Source organism: Postia placenta (assembly GCF_002117355.1).
Source record: "Postia placenta MAD-698-R-SB12 unplaced genomic scaffold POSPLAscaffold_17, whole genome shotgun sequence".
NCBI classification, from domain to species: domain Eukaryota; kingdom Fungi; phylum Basidiomycota; class Agaricomycetes; order Polyporales; family Adustoporiaceae; genus Rhodonia; species Rhodonia placenta.
The window spans coordinates 122,205-147,037 of NW_020169848.1; the positions used below are offsets into that span (position 1 = coordinate 122,205).

At 57.3% G+C, this 24,833-nt stretch overlaps 7 protein-coding genes across 7 annotated transcripts; 4 read left to right on the top strand and 3 right to left on the bottom strand.

Moving 5' to 3' along the window:
- Positions 1-61: 61 nt before the first annotated feature.
- POSPLADRAFT_1185559 (hypothetical protein) lies at positions 62-4,865 on the bottom strand (the record flags this gene model as incomplete). The annotated part of the gene is made up of 5 exons (XM_024489157.1): positions 62-720; positions 780-1,143; positions 1,205-3,194; positions 3,439-3,535; positions 4,161-4,865. The coding sequence occupies 5 exons, from the start codon at positions 4,863-4,865 to the stop codon at positions 469-471; spliced, it is 3,408 nt and encodes a 1,135-aa protein (XP_024334371.1). The 3' UTR covers positions 62-468.
- Positions 4,866-6,157: 1,292 nt separating this feature from the next.
- On the bottom strand, positions 6,158-6,728 carry POSPLADRAFT_1036666 (hypothetical protein; the record flags this gene model as incomplete). The annotated part of the gene is made up of 2 exons (XM_024477163.1): positions 6,158-6,504; positions 6,626-6,728. 2 exons carry the CDS (start codon positions 6,726-6,728, stop codon positions 6,158-6,160), a joined length of 450 nt encoding a protein of 149 aa, XP_024334372.1.
- A 2,811-nt stretch (positions 6,729-9,539) lies between these two features.
- On the top strand, positions 9,540-10,301 carry POSPLADRAFT_1049819 (hypothetical protein; the record flags this gene model as incomplete). Its single annotated transcript, XM_024479848.1, has 1 exon — positions 9,540-10,301. One exon carries the CDS (start codon positions 9,540-9,542, stop codon positions 10,299-10,301), a length of 762 nt encoding a protein of 253 aa, XP_024334373.1.
- A 1,313-nt stretch (positions 10,302-11,614) lies between these two features.
- POSPLADRAFT_1156268 (hypothetical protein) lies at positions 11,615-12,950 on the top strand (the record flags this gene model as incomplete). The annotated part of the gene is made up of 5 exons (XM_024487052.1): positions 11,615-11,699; positions 11,752-11,865; positions 11,926-12,156; positions 12,207-12,443; positions 12,544-12,950. The coding sequence occupies 5 exons, from the start codon at positions 11,615-11,617 to the stop codon at positions 12,948-12,950; spliced, it is 1,074 nt and encodes a 357-aa protein (XP_024334374.1).
- A 7,045-nt stretch (positions 12,951-19,995) lies between these two features.
- Positions 19,996-20,224, top strand: POSPLADRAFT_1095013 (hypothetical protein; the record flags this gene model as incomplete). Its single annotated transcript, XM_024483123.1, has 2 exons — positions 19,996-20,089; positions 20,142-20,224. Coding segments are annotated over 2 exons (177 nt in total), but the record flags the coding sequence as incomplete, so codon positions are not given.
- A 1,593-nt stretch (positions 20,225-21,817) lies between these two features.
- Positions 21,818-22,423, top strand: POSPLADRAFT_1156282 (hypothetical protein; the record flags this gene model as incomplete). The annotated part of the gene is made up of 1 exon (XM_024487056.1): positions 21,818-22,423. The coding sequence occupies one exon, from the start codon at positions 21,818-21,820 to the stop codon at positions 22,421-22,423; it is 606 nt and encodes a 201-aa protein (XP_024334376.1).
- A 446-nt stretch (positions 22,424-22,869) lies between these two features.
- Positions 22,870-24,224, bottom strand: POSPLADRAFT_1049821 (hypothetical protein; the record flags this gene model as incomplete). The annotated part of the gene is made up of 6 exons (XM_024479849.1): positions 22,870-23,254; positions 23,312-23,315; positions 23,393-23,629; positions 23,686-23,916; positions 23,964-24,077; positions 24,146-24,224. 6 exons carry the CDS (start codon positions 24,222-24,224, stop codon positions 22,870-22,872), a joined length of 1,050 nt encoding a protein of 349 aa, XP_024334377.1.
- Between the last annotated feature and the right edge of the window lie 609 nt (positions 24,225-24,833).

A 24,833-nucleotide genomic window follows, 5' to 3' on the forward strand; every position in this document is an offset into this window, starting at 1 on the left:
GCCTATCGCAAACCACTCACCTTTCCACTAATGGCATGTCATTACCACTACCCCGTCGGATAACCACTGCGCAGTTGCATATATGTCACATTTACGGTAGGGAACATTATCGTACGACGATGCTACTGTACAACAATGCATTCATTTACTAGCAAATATGCATCTACGGTCCGACCCATACGAGTACAATAGGCGGTGGAACAACAGACAGTATAAGACAAAGAGTATACACGTGCGGACAGGAAAGGAAGGAGTGATGCTGGCGAGGCGAGGATGCTATGGTACTTGTTGATACAGGGCGTTGCGGCGCAACATCCTCCGGATGTGAAGGATGTGCAAGCGTGCCGCAGAACAGATGCAGAGCGAGGGGTATCAAGCGAATTACATGCAAAAGAGGATGAATGGTACCCATGCGGGAGGCCACAACAGGAGAGTATACACACGCAACACGATCCCAGGTGGACCGAATCAGTGCAGATACTTCTCGTTGAGTGCATGCACCTCCTTCGCGAGGGTTGGCCAGTTCAAACTGCGCGCGAGCTCGGCCTTGAGGAGGTCCTCGCTGCCGCCAGCGCGTTGTTTTGCGAGCTTGACCTCCCAGCCGAGGAGGTTATACAGCAGCCGCATGTTCGGCTGTATGAGGACGGAGAGGCGACGGGAACGGACGATGAGGTATGCATCGACGAGGGGCAGCCCAAGGTGCTTCATGACATACGCGATCTACGTGCGCAAAGCGGGATGAGCACCACGGCATCTATACGGACGTAGAGGGGACTTACCGTCACGGTAGCACTGCGCGACACACCCACACGGCAATGCACGAGCACCTTTCCGCCCTCTTGTCTCGCCTTGTCGATCCACTCGCATATCGGCTCGAGCTGGGGCTCCAGGGTGTCGATCCCGTCATCGCACACGCCCTTGATGTCGAGGACCTTGATGCGACCCTCACGCTCCTCGATAAAGAGAGAGCCGTGACCGCCAGGCCCTTTGCCAGGGACAAATCGCGCGCCTGGGTTAGAAGTACATGACGGGAGCGAGCTGGACGCCTCGAGCGCAGGCGGCGGGACAAGCGCGCACTCGCCCACAGAGACGACGTGCGTGATGCCGAGCGCATGAAGCATATACGCGTTCGATGCATGGTTCCTTCAAATACATTCGAATCGTGAGCAATCCTAACACCAGAACTGAAAGACTAGACACGTACAGGTTGCCGAGGTAGAGGAAAGGCAGCACCCGGCTGGGGAAGCTCCCGTCAAACCGCGGGTCGTTGAACCACATCTGGTGATCGCCAATTGACGGCCGCACAGCCACGGGCGCGGGCAAAGTGCTCGCGCGGGGCCGTCCCATACCAGCGCCCCAAAGCTGCGCCGCACCCGAGTCAGCCTCAGACTGCGATCTCAGCGGACGCATCGCCGGCCCATCCGGGCGCTGGATGGCTGGGGGCACCGCGAACGACACAGACCGTGCCGCAGGACGGGCAAACGGTTTTTGACCCTGTGCTGCTTCTGCTGCTGCATGGACGTCCCGCGCTATCTCCGTCGGGCTCTCTACCTCCTCTCCCTTGAGCGCGCCCTCACCCTCCCTCTCCCTGCCCAGCCCCAGCACGACACCGCGTCCTCTGCGCACACGAGTGCCCTCACTGCCACGGCGCTCCCGCTCCCTCTCGCGCTCGATCTTACCCTCGAGGCGCCGCAGCACCGGCAGGTCTGCGGGGTACACGAAGAACGAACGGCGTTTCTCGAGCTGCAGGGTCAGGTACGCCTCCGGCAGCGCCATCTCGCGCAAGTACATCAGGAGGCTCAGCGCAAGCACTGACGACTCGGTGTACCCGTCCGCCGAGTACACCAGGATCTTCGTGGGGCGCGTGCGGAGCGCGATGCGCTCTTCCCACTCGCCCTCGGTGCCGTCAGCGCCAGAACCGGTCACAGACGTTTGACTCGTCGCACTGGACCCATTTGACGAGGTCATCGACCCGTTTGACGAAGTCGGCGACCCGTTTGGCGAGGTCGCCGACGACGACGACGAAGATACACTCGATGTCGACGGGGAGGGCAAGAACGTCGCAGAAGTCGAGCGCGTCCGCGTATACGCGCCAGCAGGCGGCGCACCCCCTTGTGCCGGGAAGAACGACGTCGGGAACGCACTCGGTGGCGGGAGCGAGCTGGGCATAAAGCCCGCCGCGGACTCCGCGCGCCGGCGCTCGCCCGTCGCTCTCTGGCTCTCCGTCGAGGGTGCGGGTGGGGCGAGCTGTGCGCGCGCCGCGGCGAGCGTTAGGGGCGCTGGTGGCTGAAGGAGGCTCTCCAGGAACGCGAGGAACGGGAGCAGCGAATTCATCGTGCCCACGGTGCTGGGCGGCGAGCTCGGGAACGGTAGGTGGATCACAGCAGCGGCACTTGGAGGCGGGCGCGGCGGCACGCACATGCGCGCGGCATCCGCATCACCGACACCAGCAAGGTCCGCTGCGCACCTCTCCGCCCATCGGCGCTCGAGCGCGCCAAGATGGTCCTCTGCTGCGCGGACGTGCGCAGAGGTGGGAAACGGCGCAAAGTCGTGGCACTCGATGCAGATGTCGTAGCCGAATCCTTGCACGGGGTCGTTCGTGCGCCAGTCAAACGCATTCTCCTCCTCGTCCTCGTCTTCAGCAGGTGCGGAGGCGCCGCGCCGCGGGTGGATATGGTTATCAGGCGGGAGCGGGACGTCGTTGGTGTTGCCGAGGAAGACCTGGCCGACAGAGGGTTCCCAACGCGTCGCGGTCGTCGAGCCGGCAAGTGCGTCAGGGTCGGAGAGGTGCGCAACAGGGTCCGCGACGGAGACGATCTCAGACGCCTGCGTGAGGTCCCGCATCTCCTCCTTCTCGCGGCACGCAAAGTTTACGCTGTTGGCGCGGTGAAGGCGAGCGGCGATCTCCTCAACGCTCGGGTGGGCTGGGTGTGCCTCGCCTTGAGCGTGCGCGTCGGTGCTATCCGTGTGTGCGGCGGGGACATCTTCTGTGCGCATGACGAGGTGCGGGAGCGTCTTGAAGATCTCGGCGGGACTAGCATCAAGCACGAAGACGTTGTATGTAATGAGGTCGTCCGCAACGTCGGGGTACCGCTCACACCGTTCGGCACGCTTGGCCTCGACGGCATGCTTGAACTTCTCCGCGAGGGAGAGGGCGGCACGAATGTCGCCTTTGGGCGAGTAGACGACGATGTCTGAAAGTGTTGCAAAGATAGGCTGTAGGACCGGCGATCAGCAACAGTGCTCTCCGCTTCACACCAGGAACCGTGCATTTCACATCGCACGGCTAAGCATCGCTGTTGAACACAAATGCACCATGCAGGCGACCCGATGACCCCAGTCAACGTACACATCCGCTTCGCCATTCACTCGCATCATCGACGGATCAAGGCACATCCACAACGACACCAGCAAACAGCACGTCTCTCACGCACGCACCATCCTTAGGCACCTGACCGGGACCGAAGCAGGCTAGCACATAGCCTGTTGAACACCTGCCACCTGCGCCGCCCAGATGCGCAACGCCCGTCCTTCGCTGCCAAACATCACACAAGAGCACAAGAGCGCGCTGAGATCAGCTGCCTTTGCCCGTACATCACTTTCGCGGTGTCAAATTGAGCGCGGCAAGGGCAGTTGATCACAACGCCAGCGCCCGCTTCCGCACGCTACGCACATGATCCCGAGGCGCGCACCGACCCCTCGCGCGCACATCCACCACTACGAGCGCTCGCGTAGATGCTAGTCCATCGGCGCGCAGACTATGCCAGGACGAGCAGGCTTGTCCCGGGACAGTGTTCCCACCGACTATTATTGCATGGAGGGAGAAGGCAACCCGGTGGGCCGGGCATGCAGGGTCTATCATTGCGGCACGATCATAGGAGCCGGGAGATAAGGGGCTGCTGCTGCGCGAACGCAAACTCTGGTGCAACAGCCTCCGCCGCCACCTGGTTGAGGTGCGCAGATCGTCTCCATCATCCAGCTATGTGTGCGCTCGCCAGACCCAATCTATAACAGGCCGGATCCTGGCAGGAAGGAAGGAAGGAACCCGGACGCGTAGTAGCCTCATGGCAACGCAGGCGCCGGGAGGAAGAACGCCACAGAACGACGGGGGACAAAGGAGAAGACACGGAGATGGCCGACAGAACGACAGGCAAACTCACCACCTGGATCCCAAAGTTCCGCAGGCTGATCCCCTCGGGCACGCGCGGCTCGACGAATGCGCACGACGCCGTGCCGTCTTCGCCTGTCCGCAGCTCCAGCAGCTCGCGCGGGCGGAAGCTCGATGTTAAGACTGTCGGCGGGGTGCGTGGACTGATACGGTGCAGTAACGGGGAAGGAGCGTCGAGCGTCGGTAGTGGCTTGGCTGTGATCTCTGCTGGCGCGCACGAGGGCGAGTCGAGGTCCGTGGGGACGTCGATGTCCATCATGTCGGGCATCTCGACGGGGATGCTCTCCAGCGAGTCCGTCAACGAGTCGTCATCGTCGTCGTCCAGGTCGTCATCCAGGTCAGCGTCGATATCCGGCGTCGAAGCCGGCGAAGACGCCGCACCGGGGTGCTCGTCGTCCGCGGCGACCCAGACGAGTCCGCGGAAGCGGGGCACGGTGTGTGCCTGGGGCGAGGCGACGAAGAATGCGTTCTGGGCGTCGTTGTCGCCCTCGAGGCCGTGCAGGAACGGAAATAGCACGCTGTCCGGCGCATGGCTGGTCAGGTAGTCGAGATGCATCTGCGCGAACTGGGTGGCGGACAGCGCGCGGACTGGGGGGTGCGGGGCGGGGCGGGGCTGGAGAACGGGGAGGGCGTCGAGGAAGGGGTGCGGGTAGACGAGGCCATGTTCGTGGGACGCAGGCGGGGCGGCGAGAGACATGGCAAGAGTGATGAGAGGGAGGAGGCAGACGCGGCGGCTGGTCGCAGCCAGACATCCCTGCGTTATGGCCCTCTCAGTTAGGCGCGCACGTACCCGACCATCTCAGATCCCACTTATCTCCACGTGACTGCCGCCGCTGCCCAGCCACCATGTCTGGAGCAGTCCTCCCGGCCCCCCGGATACTCCTCCCCATACTCGGTCTAGCCGATATCCATGCTCCGCTCAGCGGGCATCGCTTCCACCACCTCAACATTCGATATCCAAATCCTCAGCATTTCTACCGAGCCGTTTAGAAACAGCTGCGACATTGACTTGAAATTTCTCCCGCCTTCTTGTACTTGTTGCAGAATGAATTGCAACGCCTTGTTTACCCCGACAAGCATTGCCTGATCCAGTAGATATTATCATTACCGAGGGCGGCGCATGTCATAGCGCACAAAATCTAAAGGGAAGAGTTTGGTTTCTCTATCTAGCCATTGTGCACAGTGATGCGAGAGTCGGAGACAACGCCGCGGACCCAACGTAGTGCCCCCGCGAGCTTTAGGACAACGGAACCACCGCGACCCGTTGGCGCACCAGTCAACGGGCAGGGCCAGCCCAGAGCAGGGGAGGGTTGCAAGGACGAGGCAAATAGGCTGGTCATGGGATCCCCGTGCGAGCAGGAAGATAGAAGGCCAACGTAACAGGAGAAACGCGGCGTGCTGAGAAGGACAGTGCGTGAGAGCGAGCGCGCTGCGGACCTGGCGTCGAGATATTGTATGTCCCGCTCACGTGAAGATGGCGAGAAACAATGTGGGATGACATAGTCGCTTCAGGTTCCTTGTATACTTGCACACTTCCTGGAGGAAACGGATACCTCAGTGATGTCGCTGACCGCCTGTTACGCGGACGTTGTATTCTTCTTCTGTTCGGAGGAACATTCTCGGGAACAGGTTGCAGGCGGTCCAGAGAGGAAAGTGTCCTGCCAAATACATCCGCGTTGATGAGGAGACGCGGACCCCAGGACCCCGCCTGTCAGCCAACGCGCCTCGATCGCCCATCACCGCGCCTGATTCCGACCCCTTCTTTTGGGCGCAGATAGCCCCATAAAGCGGCACCTCTTCACCCCGCTTCGAAATTGGCACTCCAGGTGTCATTATCAAACCTTGTTGCTCGCTGGCACACGAGGCTCTGGCCTGTCACTTCCCTGCGTCCTCCCCGCTCGTGCGCTGAGCAGGATAGTGCCTTCCCAGGCGTGCGTTTGTCGGAAGCCATCTCGCCGTGCTACTAGCTATTGCGGCCCCTGTATTGCGTCAGGTCGCGTCGGATGCAGGTCCTCTCACGACCATCCGTATCACAGCACTGCCTTCGCGACGCCGTTGTATCAGCGCGAGAAGGTCAGGGGACCCATCCGATCCACAGGACCCGTCCGCCTCCTTTCTCTCCGTCTTGGCGACCTTCCGCTCCTCTCGATCCACCGCCACTAAGCACACGGATGCTCGAGTCTCGACGTGCCGCGCCGGGCAACGCGCACCAGGCGTCGGTTGCGAAGGCAATCGCGCGTTATAGTTATATGACGATCCGCGCTGGCTCGAGGCAGGCACAGCGCTCCGCAGTGCGCCACCGCTAGGCTGGCGTGCGGCAAGAGCGACCCCACAGCCTGGCGGTCATCTGGGCCCCTGTCAAAGTCAAATCATGCCGGGCATGGAAGTGCGCTTGCTCCATGCCTCACCCGGCATCTTTATCGCTCGTCGACTTGTGTTCTCTCACGCGGGACACACCTCGTTGCAACGCGCGACGAACGTTGCGCTGCATAGCGCGCCCAACGATAAGGTGCACAGCTATCGACGGTCTAGCCTGTGCGCGGTACACAACATCATACATGACCACCTTCCAAGCCGCATTTCACGCAGACCACTCAGTTATCAAGCAGGGCCCTCGAGTGAAGGCGGATGTGCATCGACATCCACTGCGCTCCAATAGGCTGTCGTCATCCCCCATCCCCTGGCTGTAGATCATATCTGAGCCACAGCGTGCTACGCTAACCCCCTTTGCTCTGAGTCCGCCCAGGAACAACCTACAGCAGTCTCATCCGCTGGAGCCGCACCAACGCCGTTGGAGTAGGAACGCAGCGCCGCGGCTGTCTCCTACCCCCGTAGCCCGCCGTCTGGCTGCGGCGCCAGGGGTCCTCGCCCCCAGGTCTCAGTAACTCAGTGTCCGCTGCGCGAACGTTGTCGCTGAATGGATGTCACCTCATGATCTCCGTGGCCTTCCCCGCCTCGGACTTCGGTGCTTCGCAGCTTCGACAATGTATCGCGCAACCAGTGCACGCGACATGCCCCCCATACCGTTCCCAGGGCCCCCCTGGTCTCGTGAACGTTATTGCAGTCAACGATGTCATATAGCCTCTCTCGCGTGCCGGCCGGTGAATGTGGGTGTCATGCAGGTCCGACTTCTCTTCGGACTTGGCGCACACGAGAAAGCCTTCACCGTCCCTCCGCGCAGCCCCCCACAGGAAAGCAGAAGAATAGCCCATGTGAAGACTTCGGAAGGTCTTGCTCGTCCTCGTCCTGAGCACCTATCGGGGTTCTAGATGCGCTTCGCGCAGCAGGCCCCAGACACAGAAGTCGCGCAATACGCCGCCTTTGCATCGTACATAGACGACGATGTTGCCAACCCTGCAATCGAAATCGGCACCGGCGGAGTCCCTGATCCCGAATTTGAAGTTCAAGCTCGCGGCGACTCGACTGTCGGTTTGGCATTTGCATTTGCCATTGCCATGAGGGGGCGCCCGATCGCGCCTGCGTGTCGGGTGCACATTCAACGCAGACTCCCGAGGCGGTCTAGACTCTGCATAGAACCGCGGACGCCCGACGGTTCCAGTCCCTGACGATAGCCTGCCCGCTCCCACAGATCGCAATCTGGCACTCAGCGCTCAGCTCTGCGGCGGAGGGTTCCGGCTCAACTCTGCGCCCATGATAATAATTAATATCCACGCGATCTGGCCCCCATCTGCGGCTGTCGTCGCGGACCCGTCCTTCATTGACGTTGATGAGGGATGGATGCATCAACAAGTGGTTATCTCGAGGCATGCGTCATGCATCATGGTTGTGGTTTGTTCAAGCTCGCATGCATGCGATGGTGCGCTATAGCAGGCTGTTGACATCTTATCTGCGACCGGATCTGGTGATTGCTGCATATAGGACAGGTGCAGGCGCTGATTCCCATTAAAATGTTACCTCGTTCCTGCTTGGGGTCTTGACGATCGTATACCTGACCCGCCTGCTGCAGGTTTTCGTGGTTGGGGCAGGTGTTCAAAATCGAGGTCGAGTGAGTGATAGTCTTCGAACGTTCTTGTGTGTGGCACATAAGAGAATCCATCGCTTTGCTTGCCCACTCCCGGGGCTTTTACGAGCTATCACAGCATAACCAATGACGATATACCTCCCTCGCAAACGCTACAGATAGGAACATAGCGGCGTTCGGCACTCGGGGAGACGCGCCCTCCGCCCTCAGAGGTTGCCCGCGGCAGCCTTATATAGTATTTCACGCCAATGTCTCGATGTTCGCATGTTTTGCCGAGGTCTACCCGTCGCTCTCTGCTTCCCAAATCAATGGCCCACACAACGAGATCCTTCTGAGCATGATGGATATATCGTGGATGACCGACCACGACGGCGAGAGGACGAGGGGATTACAGCACATGTCTACCTCATTCTGATCGGCCACCCGTTGTCTCTGGACCATTACCGACTGATGTCGCGAGCTTCTGCCCCACCTTGCTCTAAGGTTGAATCTGCGTGGGGAGGCCGATCTCTATCGGTTTTGCTGCAAGTCCAGTCGTCATGAACGAGGCAAGCTTTAATCCCAGGAAAGCCTCGGAAGCGCCACGGAGGACTTCGACATTATCTTAGCGCTGTTTGTCGTTTGTACCTCTTGATTCAAGGGACATGTCCCGTGTTCAGCCAATTGCATGCACGCCTGAACGTCCCACCTCTTGGGGCATGGCGAGGTTCCTGCTGCCAATGGACGTTGTGATCAACTCGCGAATCGCCACGCGCCTGCAGCATCGTAATTCACGTGACCAGTAGCACGACTCCCCTCGCAGGCTGCTGGTCGGTGGTGACGCAAGCGTTGAAAGCTGCGAACTTCGAGCTACAAGAGTCCGCTACGTATACTGTAGGTATGTTGTATATCAACCGACTAAGAGAGACTGAAATAGCCTAGTTGTCTCGCTGGGATAAGTATCTTAGCGTTACGCCCGCGGCCCGGTCCATGACGGGCCACGGCTATGTCCTTGAGATACCTCTAAAGGATGTACTTCAGCATGTATAAGCGATGCATCAGTCTCTTCCAGTCTTCTAGGGGCACGGCATTCCAGTCATTAACTCCTAAAGCTCGCTGTTGTATGTGGGTGTGGCGGTGTAAGTAATAGCTCCCGGTCCACATAGACTTGCTTGTCGGCACCGCTTGGCCCGTGCGTCCAGTGCCTCTTGGTGGCACTTCGTGCTCTAGTCTGATGGCGGAAGCTGCCATGTGGAGGAACAAACCGCTCAGCTTCTTTAGGGCCATGCACGAATGTGGCGTCCTCTGTGCACAGCATCACAATAATGGATATAAACCCTCTCATTCCGAAATTCCAAGCTCACCCACATTTACTATCATACCCTCGGCCATATCTGTCCTCTAGGAACCATGGACCTGGCCGACATGAGACCCCCGTCGCCGTCCCATATGTACCTGATGCCAATCCAACAAGATGTGGAACCGTCTCCCTCCGTCCGCTCATCCCTGTCACGAGCATCCTCCATGTTGTCGGTCTCCTCCTACAACAGCACCGCGCCACTCATCCTCCCTCCTCCAGCTACGTCGCCACCTCAACCCGCAACGCCAGTGGCAGGCCCGCTCAGGCGGCTCCTCTCGTTCGCGCGCGACTCTATACACGGCCACCATATATCGCTCAAGGAACCGCTGAAGCGACTCGTCTCTTCCGTGTGCCAATACGTCTCTGCAATCATACGGCAGCTCTCATACTGGGCTCTGATATTCTGCGGTTGGACGGTGGCCTCATGCGCTATCGGGCTCATCTGGGTCATTTCAAGCGGATACGTTGGCTGGTTCCTTATGTCCAAAGAAGAACCGTACAAGTCGGCCGGCACGGGGTACTTCGCCGCGGGCGCCGCAGGCGGTGCGATTTTGGGTGTCGCCGCGGGCTACGTCGTAGCGTGCTTACTTCTGGTCATCGAGTGGTCGTCGACGGTGTTTCTGACGATCGTCGGATTCATCGTCTTCGCTGTGGGAATAAGTGGGCAGGCACTCGGAGTGTTTGTGCTGCAAGGGAAGGTCTCGGGGATGGTTGATATGGCGCACGCGGTCGGAGCGAGTGTCGCCGGCTCTGCGTTCGTTCTTTTCGGCGTATTCGCTATAGTCGGTGCCTGTACTCGTGAGAGTCAGTAGACACTGTGCAGCTTGCTTGGTACCGTATGCAACTGCAATATTTCTCGTGTGTCGGACATATGGTAGTGCTCGATTATGCAATCAATCGTTTGGGTCTCCAATCCGGCAGCTGTGTGGCCCTTTGTCCAAGATAGAGGTTTGACCGGGATGCTGCCTTTCAATCCAGGTTTCTCTTTTGTCCAGTCCAACAGATTCGATAGATGCCACTTCGCCGACTTAGAGTTATCGGACACATACATCGTGTCTAGACACACATTCGGGTGAACTGGGCGCTTATGGATGTCAGGTCCAGTTTGGAACTGAACACGAGCGATTAGCCGCCACCACTCCGGAACCACCTCGACTTGACCTTGACCGTGCACACCCTGAATTATTCGACTTAATTGGGGAAGTGTGTGAAAGAGATGCTAGAACCACTTTCATCTGCCCCTGTTGCGCGACTAATCAAACTCATCGCGCTATTCATCGGGTCACTCAGGCTCGGAGATTTAGATGGGACTCATACGTGTCATGAATCCCTTTCCTCCCGCAAGAGCCTCGATCGCCTGGAATTTGGGAATCAGTGCAAGGACTATTGGTCATTGCTGGTCATCCGTGGGCAAACAATGACTCGCCTCGGAGGTGAGGCGGATGTCTTCGTCGAGGATGATTAAGGCTCTCCAGTGAGGAAGTTTCTAGACATCATAGAAGAGCTGAAATTTTTAATACAACCCTTCTGAGTTCAATGTATAACACCCACGCAGATGTAAGTCGGCAGCTTCGCGGTTCTGAATGGTCGCTCGCAAATAATATGCGTTGGCATTCCATGAGACTAAACACGAATTATCGGAGAATGCGCGAGACTCAGCGGACATCAACGAGCGAGTGGCAGGCTCAACAGGAAATCAGTCCAGAATGCGGCGATTGTCGTTCGTGTTCTCATTCAATGTGGCCCAGCAAGTATGACATATCATCGGTAGTAATGAACCGGCCCGTATATTGACATGCCTCGTTGAGCTTTTATTAGGTTTCATTCACCGCTCTATTGTTGACAGCTTATGTCAAAATATGCAAGTCCCTTATTCCCTATGTTGCACTCACCCTTGCACCCATACGGGTCAGACGGCACTGGCCCGAGCAGTGAGCACATATGAGCAATATGGCTTCTGAGGCGTCATCAAGCTGACCTGCGTTTTCGCCGTCGATTGCATGCCGGACTGTATACGCACGCCTCGGCGATTACTAAGCATGCGGCAGCGTTGGCGTATCCAGCTCGTATATAAGACGCTGTTTTTTGCTGGAAGCCTCAGTACCACTCACTCACCTCATAAGAAATGCCAATGCCATCTTCTACTTATCCCACGCGTCAGCTTGGCCGCAGCGGTCCGCACGTCAGTGTGATCGGTTTCGGCGCCATGGGTGTGTCGGTTCTGGCATTTGACATGATCGATCGCTAATCTGCCATCAACAGGCCTCGGCGCCTTCTATGGCAAACGTGCAGACGAGAAACAGGCTTTCGATACTTTGTCCTATGCCGCAGACAGGGGTGTAACATTCTGGGATACCGCAGACATCTACGGAAACAGTAGGTGCCAGTGTCACCTGCTGTTTTATGATTTCGTTACTCACCTCAACCGCCTTGTAGGCGAGGAAACATTGGGCAAATGGTTCGCTCAGACAGGAAGGCGATCCGAGATTTTCCTTGCCACCAAATTCGGCTCTCGAGACCTCACACCCGGTGCAGCGAACCCGGACGTGCCAAACAGCAAGCCATCCTACATCAAGCGCCAGATTGAGAATTCTCTCAAGGCTCTGCAGACTGACTGGATCGACTTGTATTATCAGCACCGTGTTGATCCAGAGGTGCCAGTCGAGGGTACGTGCTGTTACGCCTATGCACTACGCATATCTGAGCCTTGTCTGTAGTCGTGATGGAGACTCTGCGTCCCTACCTGGACAGCGGCAAAATCAAGTATATTGGTTTGAGCGAATGCAGCGCCGAGGTCCTACGTCGCGCTAAGAGTGTTCCTGGAGTTGGCGAGAAGCTCATCGCGTGCCAGATGGAGTACAGCCCTTTCGAGGTCGAGATTGAGAAGGACGGGTTCCTCTCCACGGCCAGGGAGCTCGGAGTGTCTGTCGTAGCCTATTCCCCTCTAGGCCGAGGTAAGATACATTTTCAGCTGTACAATGAATTAACTGACAGTAATACAATATAGGTTTGATCACCGGACAGTGAGTGAAGATTAATTACGCACTGAACGAGACAGAAAACTCACCATCCGCAGGTTCAAGTCAGCTAAAGACTTCGGCCCAGACGACATTCGTTCGTGGTTCCCGCGCTACCAGGGAGAGAACTTCGCAAAGAACTTGGAACTCGCTGATAAGTTTGCTGCTGTGGGAAAGAAAGTCGGAGCGACGCCTGGCCAGGTTGCGCTTGCCTGGATCCTGGCAGAGAACCCAGACTTCGTCCCTATCCCCGGCACTAAGACCATCCCGCGTCTGGAGGAGAATGCTAAGGCCGCGGAGGTCAAGCTCTCAGCTGAGGATGTCAAGGAGGTTCGGGAGGCAGTGGATGCAGCGGATGTGGTTGGTCCGCGTTATCCGGCCAAGTTCATGGAGATGTTGGCAAAGCCTAACCTTCCCCTGGACCAGTGGAAGGGCGAGCAGTGAGCATTTGATCTGTGGTCATAGGCATGCTATCGTCGACTGGGAATCTTGAATAGTATATATCACCGAAACTGCAAATTGTAAAATAAACATTCGTGCACCTATACCAACTCGATTTGATGAGATTAGCTTATCCTTCTGAGAACTGCCTTAATACTGCCTTCGTATCGCCGCAGGCGCCGAATACTCGTATCTGACGTGCTGCTTGCCCGATAAACTCCCTGTGTTCAACCCACCAAGGGAGGTGAAATTGATGGTTCCAGGTGATGAAATCTGCTTACGGTTAATAATGTCTTAATTATCGATTCAAACAACGTGAATTAGTACCAGATACTACTAGTAGCTGACTTTAGTGTTCATGACGAAGTCCGGATTTAGTCTTCAAGAAGGTCTCCAGAGGCCATGACTGGAGTTTAAATTTTGTATATCCTTAGATAGGATATGCCATGATATGAACTGACGTTGAGACTGTATGCAGTTGAAGACAAGCTCGAGGCGACGCGGGGAGTGTGACGCACGCGTCGATAGAGGCACGTGGTCGCGTCCGCTTTTCGGATCCGAATTGATTCACTGGTCAGCGTCACCTTGGAAGGAGACCGTCATCTCATGCCTTTGCTTCTTGCACAAGAACGCTGATTACACTGCGTCGACTCTGTTCCATCACTCCCATTTGTCTGCGAAATCCTAGCTACATCCACGCGTCATTAAGTCGGCCAACATTTACACAGTTTCAAGTTGTGGCTCGTGAGTTATGACTGATTTTGGTAGTGGACACGGCCGTTCTGTTTGAGAGCGGCTTTCCAGTTCGACATTCGTGGTCATTGTTGCCGAGATGCAAAAGGTGTCCACGTCGCTTATTTACGTAGCCAACGGTGATGACGCATTGCGGACTACAGTCATCTATTAAAACATGAGAAATCTCATACCGTACCCAGGCCCACCGTATCCGCACCCATAAGCTGGATAGGTCACATCATACTTGTAAAACGGTTGACGAACCCACCATCAATATCATGCCTACTCGGACATGTGAGGCGGGCATGCCATCATGCTCCTCATCGCAATCTTGCACTCCGAAAGCACGAAAGCAGGAGCTTCAAATCTCAGCCGGCCCACCTCAATTGCGTCGTCAGCTGCACCGCAAGCTCATATTGTTTCTCAATAAAATGAGCCCGAAAATATATGCAACCCTGATGTCGAAACTCGACTAAAGTCTGCGCCAAATGAGACTGAGGGGTATGGGAACTGCGGTAAGCGATGATCCTTGATTCGTAATACAACTTGTATGCTGACTGTATGCGCATCATAAAACTTCCGAAACAACACACCTGCGTCAGATGACGAACCTAGTAGTAATATTTCTGCAGCTACCAGCCCCATCGTCTCGGGGACTGAAAGAGCTCATCGGCGTGGTGTGTACTGCCCCGCCCCTGCGTTATTGTCCTTGCGCGCGGCGCGGTGGTGTGCGGTGCTTCGGCCGATGCGCGCATGGGGCTCGTGTGCACTCAGCGTTTCTCTCGTTCATCTGGATTCGCGCCTCCATCCTTCTGTCAGTCATGTTGTTTTTTGTGTACGTTCTCCAGGGGCACGAGAATGCGTGGGTCGAGCCCTTACCGATGGTCCTGTCGTAGATGATTGCGCTCTGCGGCATGGGTAGGTACTTGGCATTGTGTCTGCAGCGAACGGTGCTGACCGTTGTGCATAGGGGCCTCCTCAACGTTACTCCTGAGTGCATGGTGCAGATATCCAGGTCCTGAGTGTGATCGGTGCGCTGCCCGTCTCGGACATTGCGGCGCATCCTAGGCATCGCTCAGTGCATTCGACTGATCAACCATCAAGTCGCAATACGCGGATGCGGCCGCCTTGCTCATGGTCTCCGTCTTCGACCCTACGGACACGCCATTAACGAGCACTGTGGACCCCACGGACACCGTGAATACGTTCGGACCCGCGAACGTGTCGCTGCAGCTCTCGCATATGACGTCGTGATCGCCAACATGAAGACGTACACGAGCGCGCACGAGCATGTGAGTGAGCGATGGCAGATGCGCAGGTACCAGAAAACTTAGCTAGAGCAGGTAAAACGAGCGCGAAGGGTAGGTGGACGAGGTACGGGGTACAGGGAGTGTTATTAATGCAACGTACTTACTACTCACATGGAAGAATGCCAGCGAGGATAGTCGCGATAACACGATATGTGCTGATGTCCTACACAGTCGACTTGAACATACTTGCACAGATCGAGACACACCGATGCAGATAACGGTATGTGCTTTTGCCATTTAGCATGTTACGAAATGTGCTGGTATGTGATTTGGAGCCCTCAGACCGACACATATCAGCGTCAATGAGCTCAGCTCACTGGGAATGACTCCTGGCTGATGATATCAGCCTCGGACCTCGTGTATTTGTAGTAATAAGGTGGATACATGCTCCTGAAGCAGTGGGAGTAGGGTACGATGGGCGAATATCTTTGGCTTGTACCCTTCACCTCAATATTGCCATATCTGGAAGGTTAGTTGCCGCTTCAAGTAGTCCGCTTTCGATCTGCGGCAATGCTCAGAAGCCATGGCGGAGTTGTAATTGTAAGATGGTGCAAAATATAAGTACATAACATGATCGAGTTGCGTACACACTCCCCTCTTTTCCTCCGCACGACTCCCTTAACACAGCGCCGATGCAGCACTTCAGCGACGCGTCCTCCTAGCATTATGTCAATGGTTCATATAGGCTAGTGCTCCTGTCATGCACATACTTTGCGCACGGAAGGAATACCACAACTTGGTGACGTTACGTCGAGCTTACACAGTCCTCGGTACCACCAGCGGCTACTAGGTGCTCCCTATTGGTGAAATGACAGCAAGATTTCTAGACACACTGTTCACTGCAGCCACTTGCATCGCTCGAGGTGCTAAGGTGTGCGGACATGTGTGACATGATGTCGCTTCTATTTCTTCCCGTCTTCCATTCCTAGTGTGCAAGCACGAAGTCGTCTTTCGAGGCTGAAGTTCTCTCCAAAGTTGCCCCAGTAGAAGCTTCCTCAAGAACAGATAAAGGTTGGTCAATCTGTGGCGTACCCCTCCTTCTGTTTAGAAAGATCTGCTCCATTGGCTCCACGAGTCGTAAATTGAAACTCATCGGCAAGTGCACGTCTCCAACATCCTCCCGAGGAAATCTAGATCATGCCTGGGTGTTCTATTTGTGTTGCTGATCTAGTGGCTCTTCAGGGCATCCGTAGCCCACCTGCGGCATGAGGCCGTCACTTGGCGTCGCTGTTCCACACGCATGTGGACGGGGCTGGAGTGGGCGGGGCCACGGCACGTCTCTGCGAGGGCGCGTGGCAGATATAGTCGGGATCAGACATGCTACAGCCCAACATAGAAGACCCTCCGCGACGACGCTCCTTTTTGACTTCAAGCCTGTCAGCGATAGTCACGACGATCGTCGCCTGGCTAACGGTAGCACGTTGCGTGCCTGGCCGCTGTCCTAAAGTGGCATTTCCTGTGGTGTGTATCCTGTCTTCTCTACGCGAACTTCTCTTCCCTTCATTTCCGAGCGTCGATGTGTTCACAGATCCGTCAACGAAGTTTCTGGACTAATGTGGCTCTGCCGTCGCGTATAACACGCGCAGGGTCATGTCGTCCACGCACGACACACGCGTGCACTCTCCCCCCGTCTCCCACTCCACACAAGCCCTGTCGCCGTTCTCTCTGAACGCTTGCAGCATGTACTGCAACGAGTATGTCGAGTGCGTCATCCCACTACACTTCTGGATCCGGCGCTGACGCGTGTCACAGCTTCCAGTACACCAGATCACCCTCTCCGACGCCTCCCCCGCACGCCTCACTTTACAGCAGAATAGAGCGGGAGTTTGTGAGCAACAACTTGTTAGCATGTCATAGAGTGATCGCTAAGGCACATCACCAGTGCACCAATTTCTCGTGCTGTGGGCTTGTGCTGGCGGATTTGCACGAGCTCCTCGATCACTTCGAAGAACATCACGTCGTCATGTTGAGATGTGATGGCCGCCCTGTTCATCCCATTGACCCGGACGTTGTCGCGGACGACGACTTTACCTCGTGCCACAGCGTCATCCTCAGCTACCCGCAGCCCGATCCGCCTGCCGTGCCCGAACCTGGCCCAGACCCTTGCGCAGTGCTCGCATCTCTCATACCCCCCGCACCGTCACAGCTTCATCCTATTGAACCCTACCTTGTTGCATCAGACACGCGGACGGCCTCCCACTCCGACCGCATCCAGCCACTCTGCATACCACCCTCGCTACTCTCAATAAACCCGCCTGTGACCCCGGTAGAACGCGCGCCCCCGCGCAGTGCACCACCACGCAGTGACACGGGACACGCCCCAGCGCGGAGTAAGGGCGGGAGTAAAGACAAGATGCCGCAACACCTCACGGGGCACACTCGTGTCAGTGCGAAAGCGCAGACGCTTGGCGGATCCGAGCGTTCGCCCCACGCGAAGAAGCGGGCGCGTGAGAAGGCGTACAAATGTCCGGTGAGCTTGCCGTTCGCTTCCCGTCTCGTGGCGCAGCGCTGACTATCACGTTTCATCTCCTGCACGACGATAGAAGCCCGATTGTTCTAAGGCGAGTAATTTGTGGACGTATGCATGATGAGCCAAACTGACATGGGCGCGTGCCACAGTCGTACCTCAATCCGAACGGGTTGAAGTACCACCTTGAGAAGGGGACATGCACGACAGAATCGCATTCAGCGTCCGATTCGTAGCTCCTTTGCGATGGGATCTCCGTACGTCGGGTCTTGTTGCATGAATGTTCTCATTGTAGCACTCAACCTCCTGTTATGTGCCCAGATTTCCACTTCCGTTTCAGTACTTCCGCGCTCGTGTATATTGCTCCAGTCCTTGCGCCACTCCGCAGCGATTGAGAAGGAAGAACTCACCGCCACGAGTCTGCGGGGTCAGCCGTCTGTCCAATAGACATAGTCCCCGCTCGATCTGGGTAGGAACCAACTATATAGAGCTACCCGTCCTAAAGTTGCCCGGGTACACTTACCAGCCCCATGTCTCACTCCGAAACCATCGCGCCGTTGATGTCCTCGACATTTCCCACATCGTGTTGGACAATCTGCGGTCCCGTGTCGGCGCCGGCAGTACACTGGCTATTCGAGCTTTGGCAGTACCACATTTGTTTGGAGTACGACCACCGTTACAAGGCACGATGTTCCTTCCCTTCGGGTGTAGTAACCTTATATGTATGTTGTATCTTACTCTCCGTGTATTCTTCCGTCTCGCACTTCGCCGACTAGACGCTGCGGCTTGACGGATGCGTTTGTAGACCGCAAAAAAGGGTATGGCGATGAAGCTTCTGACTCCATAAGATCTGACCCGAACTGCCAGTAGTTTGACGTGTAAGCTATACTGTGAGATTGGGCTGAACGAGTTGAGGTCGGCATATCGCGTATCTGCGGTTGTGACTGATGTACATAGGCGGCCGGCGGCCTGTCGCCTTGCATCAGGTCGCAGCGAAGCGGGTCGATAAAATCGCATTGCCGCCCAGAGGCGCTACTAACGTCGAGGATGCAGGCCTGGCCTTGCGGGTGAAGAAGGCACACAGGATTCCCAAGGAGACCTAACCCGCGGCTGGCCGAGCGAAGCCGGGAGGCGCCGTGCTCGGATGCGGAATAATGGCGGGCTCACGTTGGGGTTAGCAGAGGTGCCCCGCACTCGTGTGAGCTTATACCGTAAGTTTGTTCCGGTGAGACCGCATAGTTGCACACTTGGCGAGGGAGAGGGTTACGAGGCACATAGAGTTAGACGCACTGCGGAAACCCCGGATGTGTTTCGACGTATGTCATGCTGATACATGGAATCCTATCACGCGGTGGTATGTACCCCACGGGCAACTCCCCGCCTGTGCGGTGTAGCGCGTCTCTGCTCTCGAGCGGTCAGGCGGCGGTGTTAGCGTAGAGTGCGTGTCAGTTTCGGAGGAAGTGCAGAAGAACGCGGTTCGTCTACAGGCACCAGCACCGTTAATGAAATATGACCTCAGGGGCCGGGAGCTGAGAGAAAGACCCGGCCATGGCTGGGGGGATGTGGGATGTGGGATCCGTGAATGCGGACATGGGCAGGGGCGCGGGTTCTGTGGATGGTCGCCCGAGAGGGCAAGGGAGCGGAAATGGGAAGAATGCGTGACACAGGACGAGCGTGGCGACAGGATGGCTGGTCATGGGGGCATCGGGGAGACAGGGAAGACAGGCAGCGCGCGCGAGACTGCCCGAGAGGCGGGGAAACGAGGGGAACGGGCAGTCAGGGCAGGACACATGACGCCCTGGCGGTTGCTTGCTTGCTGCGCGCCGCAACGGCAGGGGGACCAGACGCCTGTTGCTGCTTTTCCAGCCACAACGCCCCGATTGGGTGGCCATGGCACTTGCCGGCGGGTAGTGCGAAATACATAATCTCGATAGGCACTAGCACTTGCTCTGAATCCGATGCAATGCAAACGGGATTATGTACGGGAAAGCCTGTCGCGACGCATTTGGTCGAGCGATGTCGAGAACAGTCTGCAGGTCCCTCGATGGCATTCAGCGAGTTCAGGAAGCGATGTCAAGAGCAGCCACCGGTTGCCATTCTGGGCGTTCGCGTATTTCCCGAAATTAACGTGCAAACAGGGGTAAATAGGACGGTGCGTGATTATGCGGCTCCCGGGCCGCCTAAACCTGCAGCCCAAATGTTGGGAGGAGATGGCTGAAACGCCCTCTCTCCGCTGCCTCCTCCGCCCTTCATCACCAACGGCCATCTGCGGCCTCCTTCTCCCCTCCGTTCACCATCCCCCACGACGAGCAGCACCCTCTCCTCGTCGCTCAGGCCCCACCAGTGCACGGCGCCCACCACTGCCGATCTGGGCATCTCTCGGAGCCGACGGAACGAGAATCGACCCTTCCTTCGAGGTTACTTGCTACCTCGGCGGTCCTGTATCAACGCCAGCGCACTGCGCCGACTCACCTGCGCAGCCGCGCTCACCGTCCTTTGTTTCTCCTTTGTTCTGTAGTACCAGTCCCGCGCCGACATGATAGCGCATTTTCCGTCCCCCGTTCTCTCCGTCGCTGCCGACGTGATCCAGGGGCTCGAGGGCGAGGACGCCCTGTACAGTTTGTGGGCTTGTGGGTGTTCAGGACCTTCTGCATTGCCTTATATACTGACCAATAGCCACAGTATTCACGAAATGCAAAGAGTCGCTCAAGGACGGGCGTAGGCTCGAAAACATCTCCTGGCGTCTATGGTACCGTGAAATCGCCGCGCAACAGTCCCTGTCGTCCTCATCGTACAACGAGAAGCGGTGTGCGTCTCCTATCACGCCCGTATCGGAGCACAACGACGGTTCGTCGTCAAACTCGTCTCTAAATTCTACTAGCGGTTGTACTGACAAGATTCGACCTCCAGCAAAAGATCTGCTTTCCCCGACCCTCGGGGACAACACAGCAGACGGCGTCCCCCCACATTCCTGGCACGGCGATGTTCCGATGGTATCTACCCCTGGGCGGCGCCTGAGCACTGCCAGCGCTCCGTTCGATCGTTCGGGTGGACACGCCAGCGTCGCTGTGGGCAGATTCATCATTGACATCCTGCCGGGAAAGGTGCAGGTACCGGAGTACACCCGTAGCACGCCTACGCAAATGTCGCGTCTGCATGCACCTCCGCTAGCCCAGCCACGACCTGTCGTGTCCATCACTCTCCCCGGAACACCTCCGGCGTCCACCGCCGTATTTCCGCGCGTCATTGTGGTCAATCCAACACCGCACCCGACGCCTCCAGCCACGCCTAGCGATGCTCGAGGGCCGGCGACCCAGCATTCGGCACAAACCGCGACGCATCTCGCGCCACCACCCCTTGCTTCCACTTTGATTGCCGCGCCCGCGCCTGTTACGCATGTGAAGCCATCTGTCATGTCCGCCACAAGACCGGGTCAGTCATCGCAGCATACAGCGTCGCCAGCACGTGATTTGCGCGCGTGCGGGGACGACGCTACTCTGAAGCCGTCCGACCGGCGGTTCTTCCTACAGGAGGCGGCCGAGTCACCCGATCGCGACTCGCTTGATGGTGGGTCTCGTCCGGCTGATGTGAAATCCGAGGATGGGCACGCAAGGAGCGCGAGTAGTGCCGCGTCAAGCAACATCAGCAGCGTGGGCGGCAAGCCTACGGGATGCGCGCCGAAACGCGGTGCGGCTAAGGGTCAGGGTCGGAAGAGCAAAGAAACTCTGCGGCATGCTCCGGTCCGCCCCATGGCATCACATCGGCCGCAAACACAGGCGCACCGCGAGCGACAAGCAGCACAGCGCAAAGCGGCCAATGGGGATGCGAAGAAGACGACGTTTAACATTGGTTCCACGTCCTCGAATGGTTCTCGCAATGGAAATGCTGGACCACCGCCCGTGGTTCACACGGAGGTCCCGGCTACGCGTCCACAACCACAACCGGAGCCTCAGCGGGCGGCGAATGGCACCGTGGCACCATCACGACGACCTGTTGCCGTGAGTACGTCGTCGGATTATTCGACCGAGACGGATGATTCGGAATGGGCATCCGAAGACAACAGTGCAGATGAGCGCGAGCGGGAAGCGCGGAAGCGCGAGGAGTTGCGCCTACGCGAGGCCGCGGAGGAGGCACAACGGCAGCGCGACATGTTTGCGAAGGCCCCACGGCGGTCGTACTCGAACCTCAATCGCACACAGTCAGGACTGCTCTCACAGCTGCTCAATCCGGACCCGCACATGTTTCCGCCGACTCACCCTTACAGCACGCGAGGGGTTTCGTCGCAGGACATGTCGCAGTTGAGGAGGCAAGCTGCGCCGCATAATCTTCCAGCCAGCAAGGGCAGTGTGGCAGTGCCCATGGCCGCTGCGGTCGTCGCCCGGGTTGCACCGACCAACGGCGCGACCACCGCTACTGCACGTCCGAAGGGTCGGCCACAATCTGCGGAGCTCGAGGAGGATAGCGACAGTGAGGACGAGAACCCGGACAACGCAATCCAGGTACCGCACAGCCTTGCGCAAAAGAAACTCGCTGCACTCGCCGACCCGAATCGTAGACGGAACTCCGACCATGGCCCACCGCCGTCGGAGGCAGCCGTGCGCCCTCAAATCCCCTCGGTTGCAACGGCGCCAATCGCGCTAGGGCACCCCTACAATCTTCCCGCGCCTGCGCCGCCAATGACGCCCCGGACGACCCGGCGGCAAATGCTGGCAACTGAGCTCTCAGAGAGTCTACGCCGGAATTTGTTATGGGAGCGGCAGGTGTCCCGGAACAACTTGACACGGCGCGGGGGTGGTGTCCTCGGCAGCAACCTGCGCCCGCTTACGGCAATGCATAGCAATAGTGACTCCTCGAGGAACGGTGGATCGGGTAGCAAGAGCGGTAACGAAAGCGACGACCGCAGGAAGGCAAACGTTGCGCGCAACCGTAGCTGGGCGGACGACTACCATTACGCCGGCTGGTGATTGTACCCGCCATCCGTCGCTTGTCTGCTGCATCTCCTTTTTTCTCGTTCTCTTATCGTTGTTCGGGTTGGTGTACGATACGTATCACATCGGGTTTCCTAGTCTGTCTCGCTCATTTCTCATCGAACGGTCTCATCGCATGCAATGGGAATATTGCAGGTATCATAGCTCCATGCATGCACAATACTGTCCGGTTGTCCCTCACATCTGCACTCATCATCGCCTCCTATCCTCTTGCTGCATCATGCATTTATGTTATAATGTGTACCAGTAACCCGCTATCATAGTAGTACATAGCAGCTAAACGGATCTTATATTCCCATTACGTCGCACGGAAGTGTGCTCAAGACGTGTGAACACCACAGGTGCGCTTCTTTGCTGCAGGATGGTGTCATTTGACTGCTGTGTTGACCAGGCTCGTTCGCACACCACCTCATGCTCGCTTTTCACTGCTCGCCCTTCCATTCGCTGAGAGGGATGCAGCTCTTGCCGGTGTGCACCAGGGCCGCCGCAGGGTACCGCTCACCCACGACGCCAGCGGCCTGGACTGCCGCACGCAGCGACTTGACGTCCTCCGCCGACAGCTTGATCTCCGCGGCCTTCGCGTTCTCTTCTAGCCGTGCGACCGTCTTCGTGCCAGGGATGGGCACGAAGTCAGGGTGCTCGGCCAGGATCCAGGCGAGCGCGACCTGGCCGGGCGTCGCGCCCAGCGCGTCGGCAATAACGCGGAACTTGTCGACGAGCGCGAGGTTCTTGGGGAAGACCTCCGGCGAGAAGCGCGGGAAGTTGCGGCGGACGTCGGTGGGCTCGAAGTCGTCCGGGGACTTGTACCTGCGGGCATATTAGTCGGCGTCTACTGGACATTGAGCGATTGGACGCGCGACGCACCGCCCTGTGATCAGGCCTGCAGACAGGCTGTCAGCGACGGCCAATCGGGTGGGCTGGAAGACGGAGACGGAGGCGGCGTACCTCGGCCAAGAGGAGAGTACGCGACGGTGCTCACGCCAAGCTCGCGCGCGGCGGCGACGAAGCCAGACGTCTCAATATCAATTTCGAATGGGCTGTACTCCATTTGCGCGGCGATGACCTTCTCTCCCACTCCCGGGACACTCTTGGCCCGGCGGAGCACGTCGACGGGGCATTCGCTCAGCCCTATGTATTTGACTTTCCCGCTCTCGACATAGGGGCGCAGCGTCTCCAACACGACTGCAAGTTCTAGATGAGTTTGTGCCGATTGTGCACGCGCGCATGAGCGCACTTGCCTTCGATCGGAACTTCTGGATCGACACGGTGCTGGTAGTACAAGTCTATCCAGTCGGTCTGGAGTCTCTGGAGCGAACCCTCGAGCTGGCGTTTGATGTAGGAGGGCTTGCTGTTGGGGTGCGTCGGGCGCGCTGCGCCTGGGGTCAGGTCCCTAGCGCCGAATTTGGTGGCCAGGAATATCTCTGAGCGTCTTCCTGTCTTTGCAAACCATTTCCCCAGGGTCACCTCGCCTGACGCCGCTCAATTTAGTCGCACACAAGAATCACGAGTGACGCACTTGTGCCGTAGATGTCAGAGGTGTCCCAGAATGTTACGCCTCGATCAGCTGCATAGGTCAGGGTTTCGAAGGCGTCTTTGTCGTCTGAAGGCGTGCCGTAGAAGGCGCCGATACCTACAAATTGTGATAGTGAGAATCGTCATGAAAGATGCTCTCGCTGCATCCAATCCTCAAGGCCTCACCCATGGCACCGAACCCAATTGCACTGACGGTGGGACCATTGCGGCCAAGTTGGCGAGTAGGGTAAGACGTAGCTGGCATTTGGATTTCAGTCGACCTAATACCTATATACTGTCAGACTGGCGACGAATGACCAGAAGAGTCGGGGACGGTGGTGCGCGAATTCTGGTTGTTTATATATGGTGTCTTTTTATATCGGTGAGGATAATCATATAGCATGTCAGCTTGCTCTGTAACCCAGCCGGAGTTCCGCATGGCTCAATGAACTCATAGTATGATTCATACCATGTCGAGACGCGATCACGTGTACCGTGGTGGGGAATCGCGATGTTCCTCCCGTATGAATACTATATGCAAACTTCATGTCTTATCAAGGTTTTGACTGACGGGTGGCAATGGCGGCTTGTACAGGTCGATATCAGCTTTGAATATGTCTTTGCCTTGCCCGGCTCGAAATCTGATAACAGCCGACATGTACGGGACCAGTGCGTTCTCTTCGCGACTGGTGGTATCGTTTTAGAGATTCATGGATACGCAGGTGAGCGATCTAGGGAAATGGTTCAGTCAGACGGTGCTCCCCAATGTTTCTTGCAACCAGAATCGGTGGACGAGACTTCACACCCGGAGTCGGCAATGTCACGAAGCCTAACAGCAAGCTGTCGTACATCCGAAGGCGGCTCGATAGTTCTC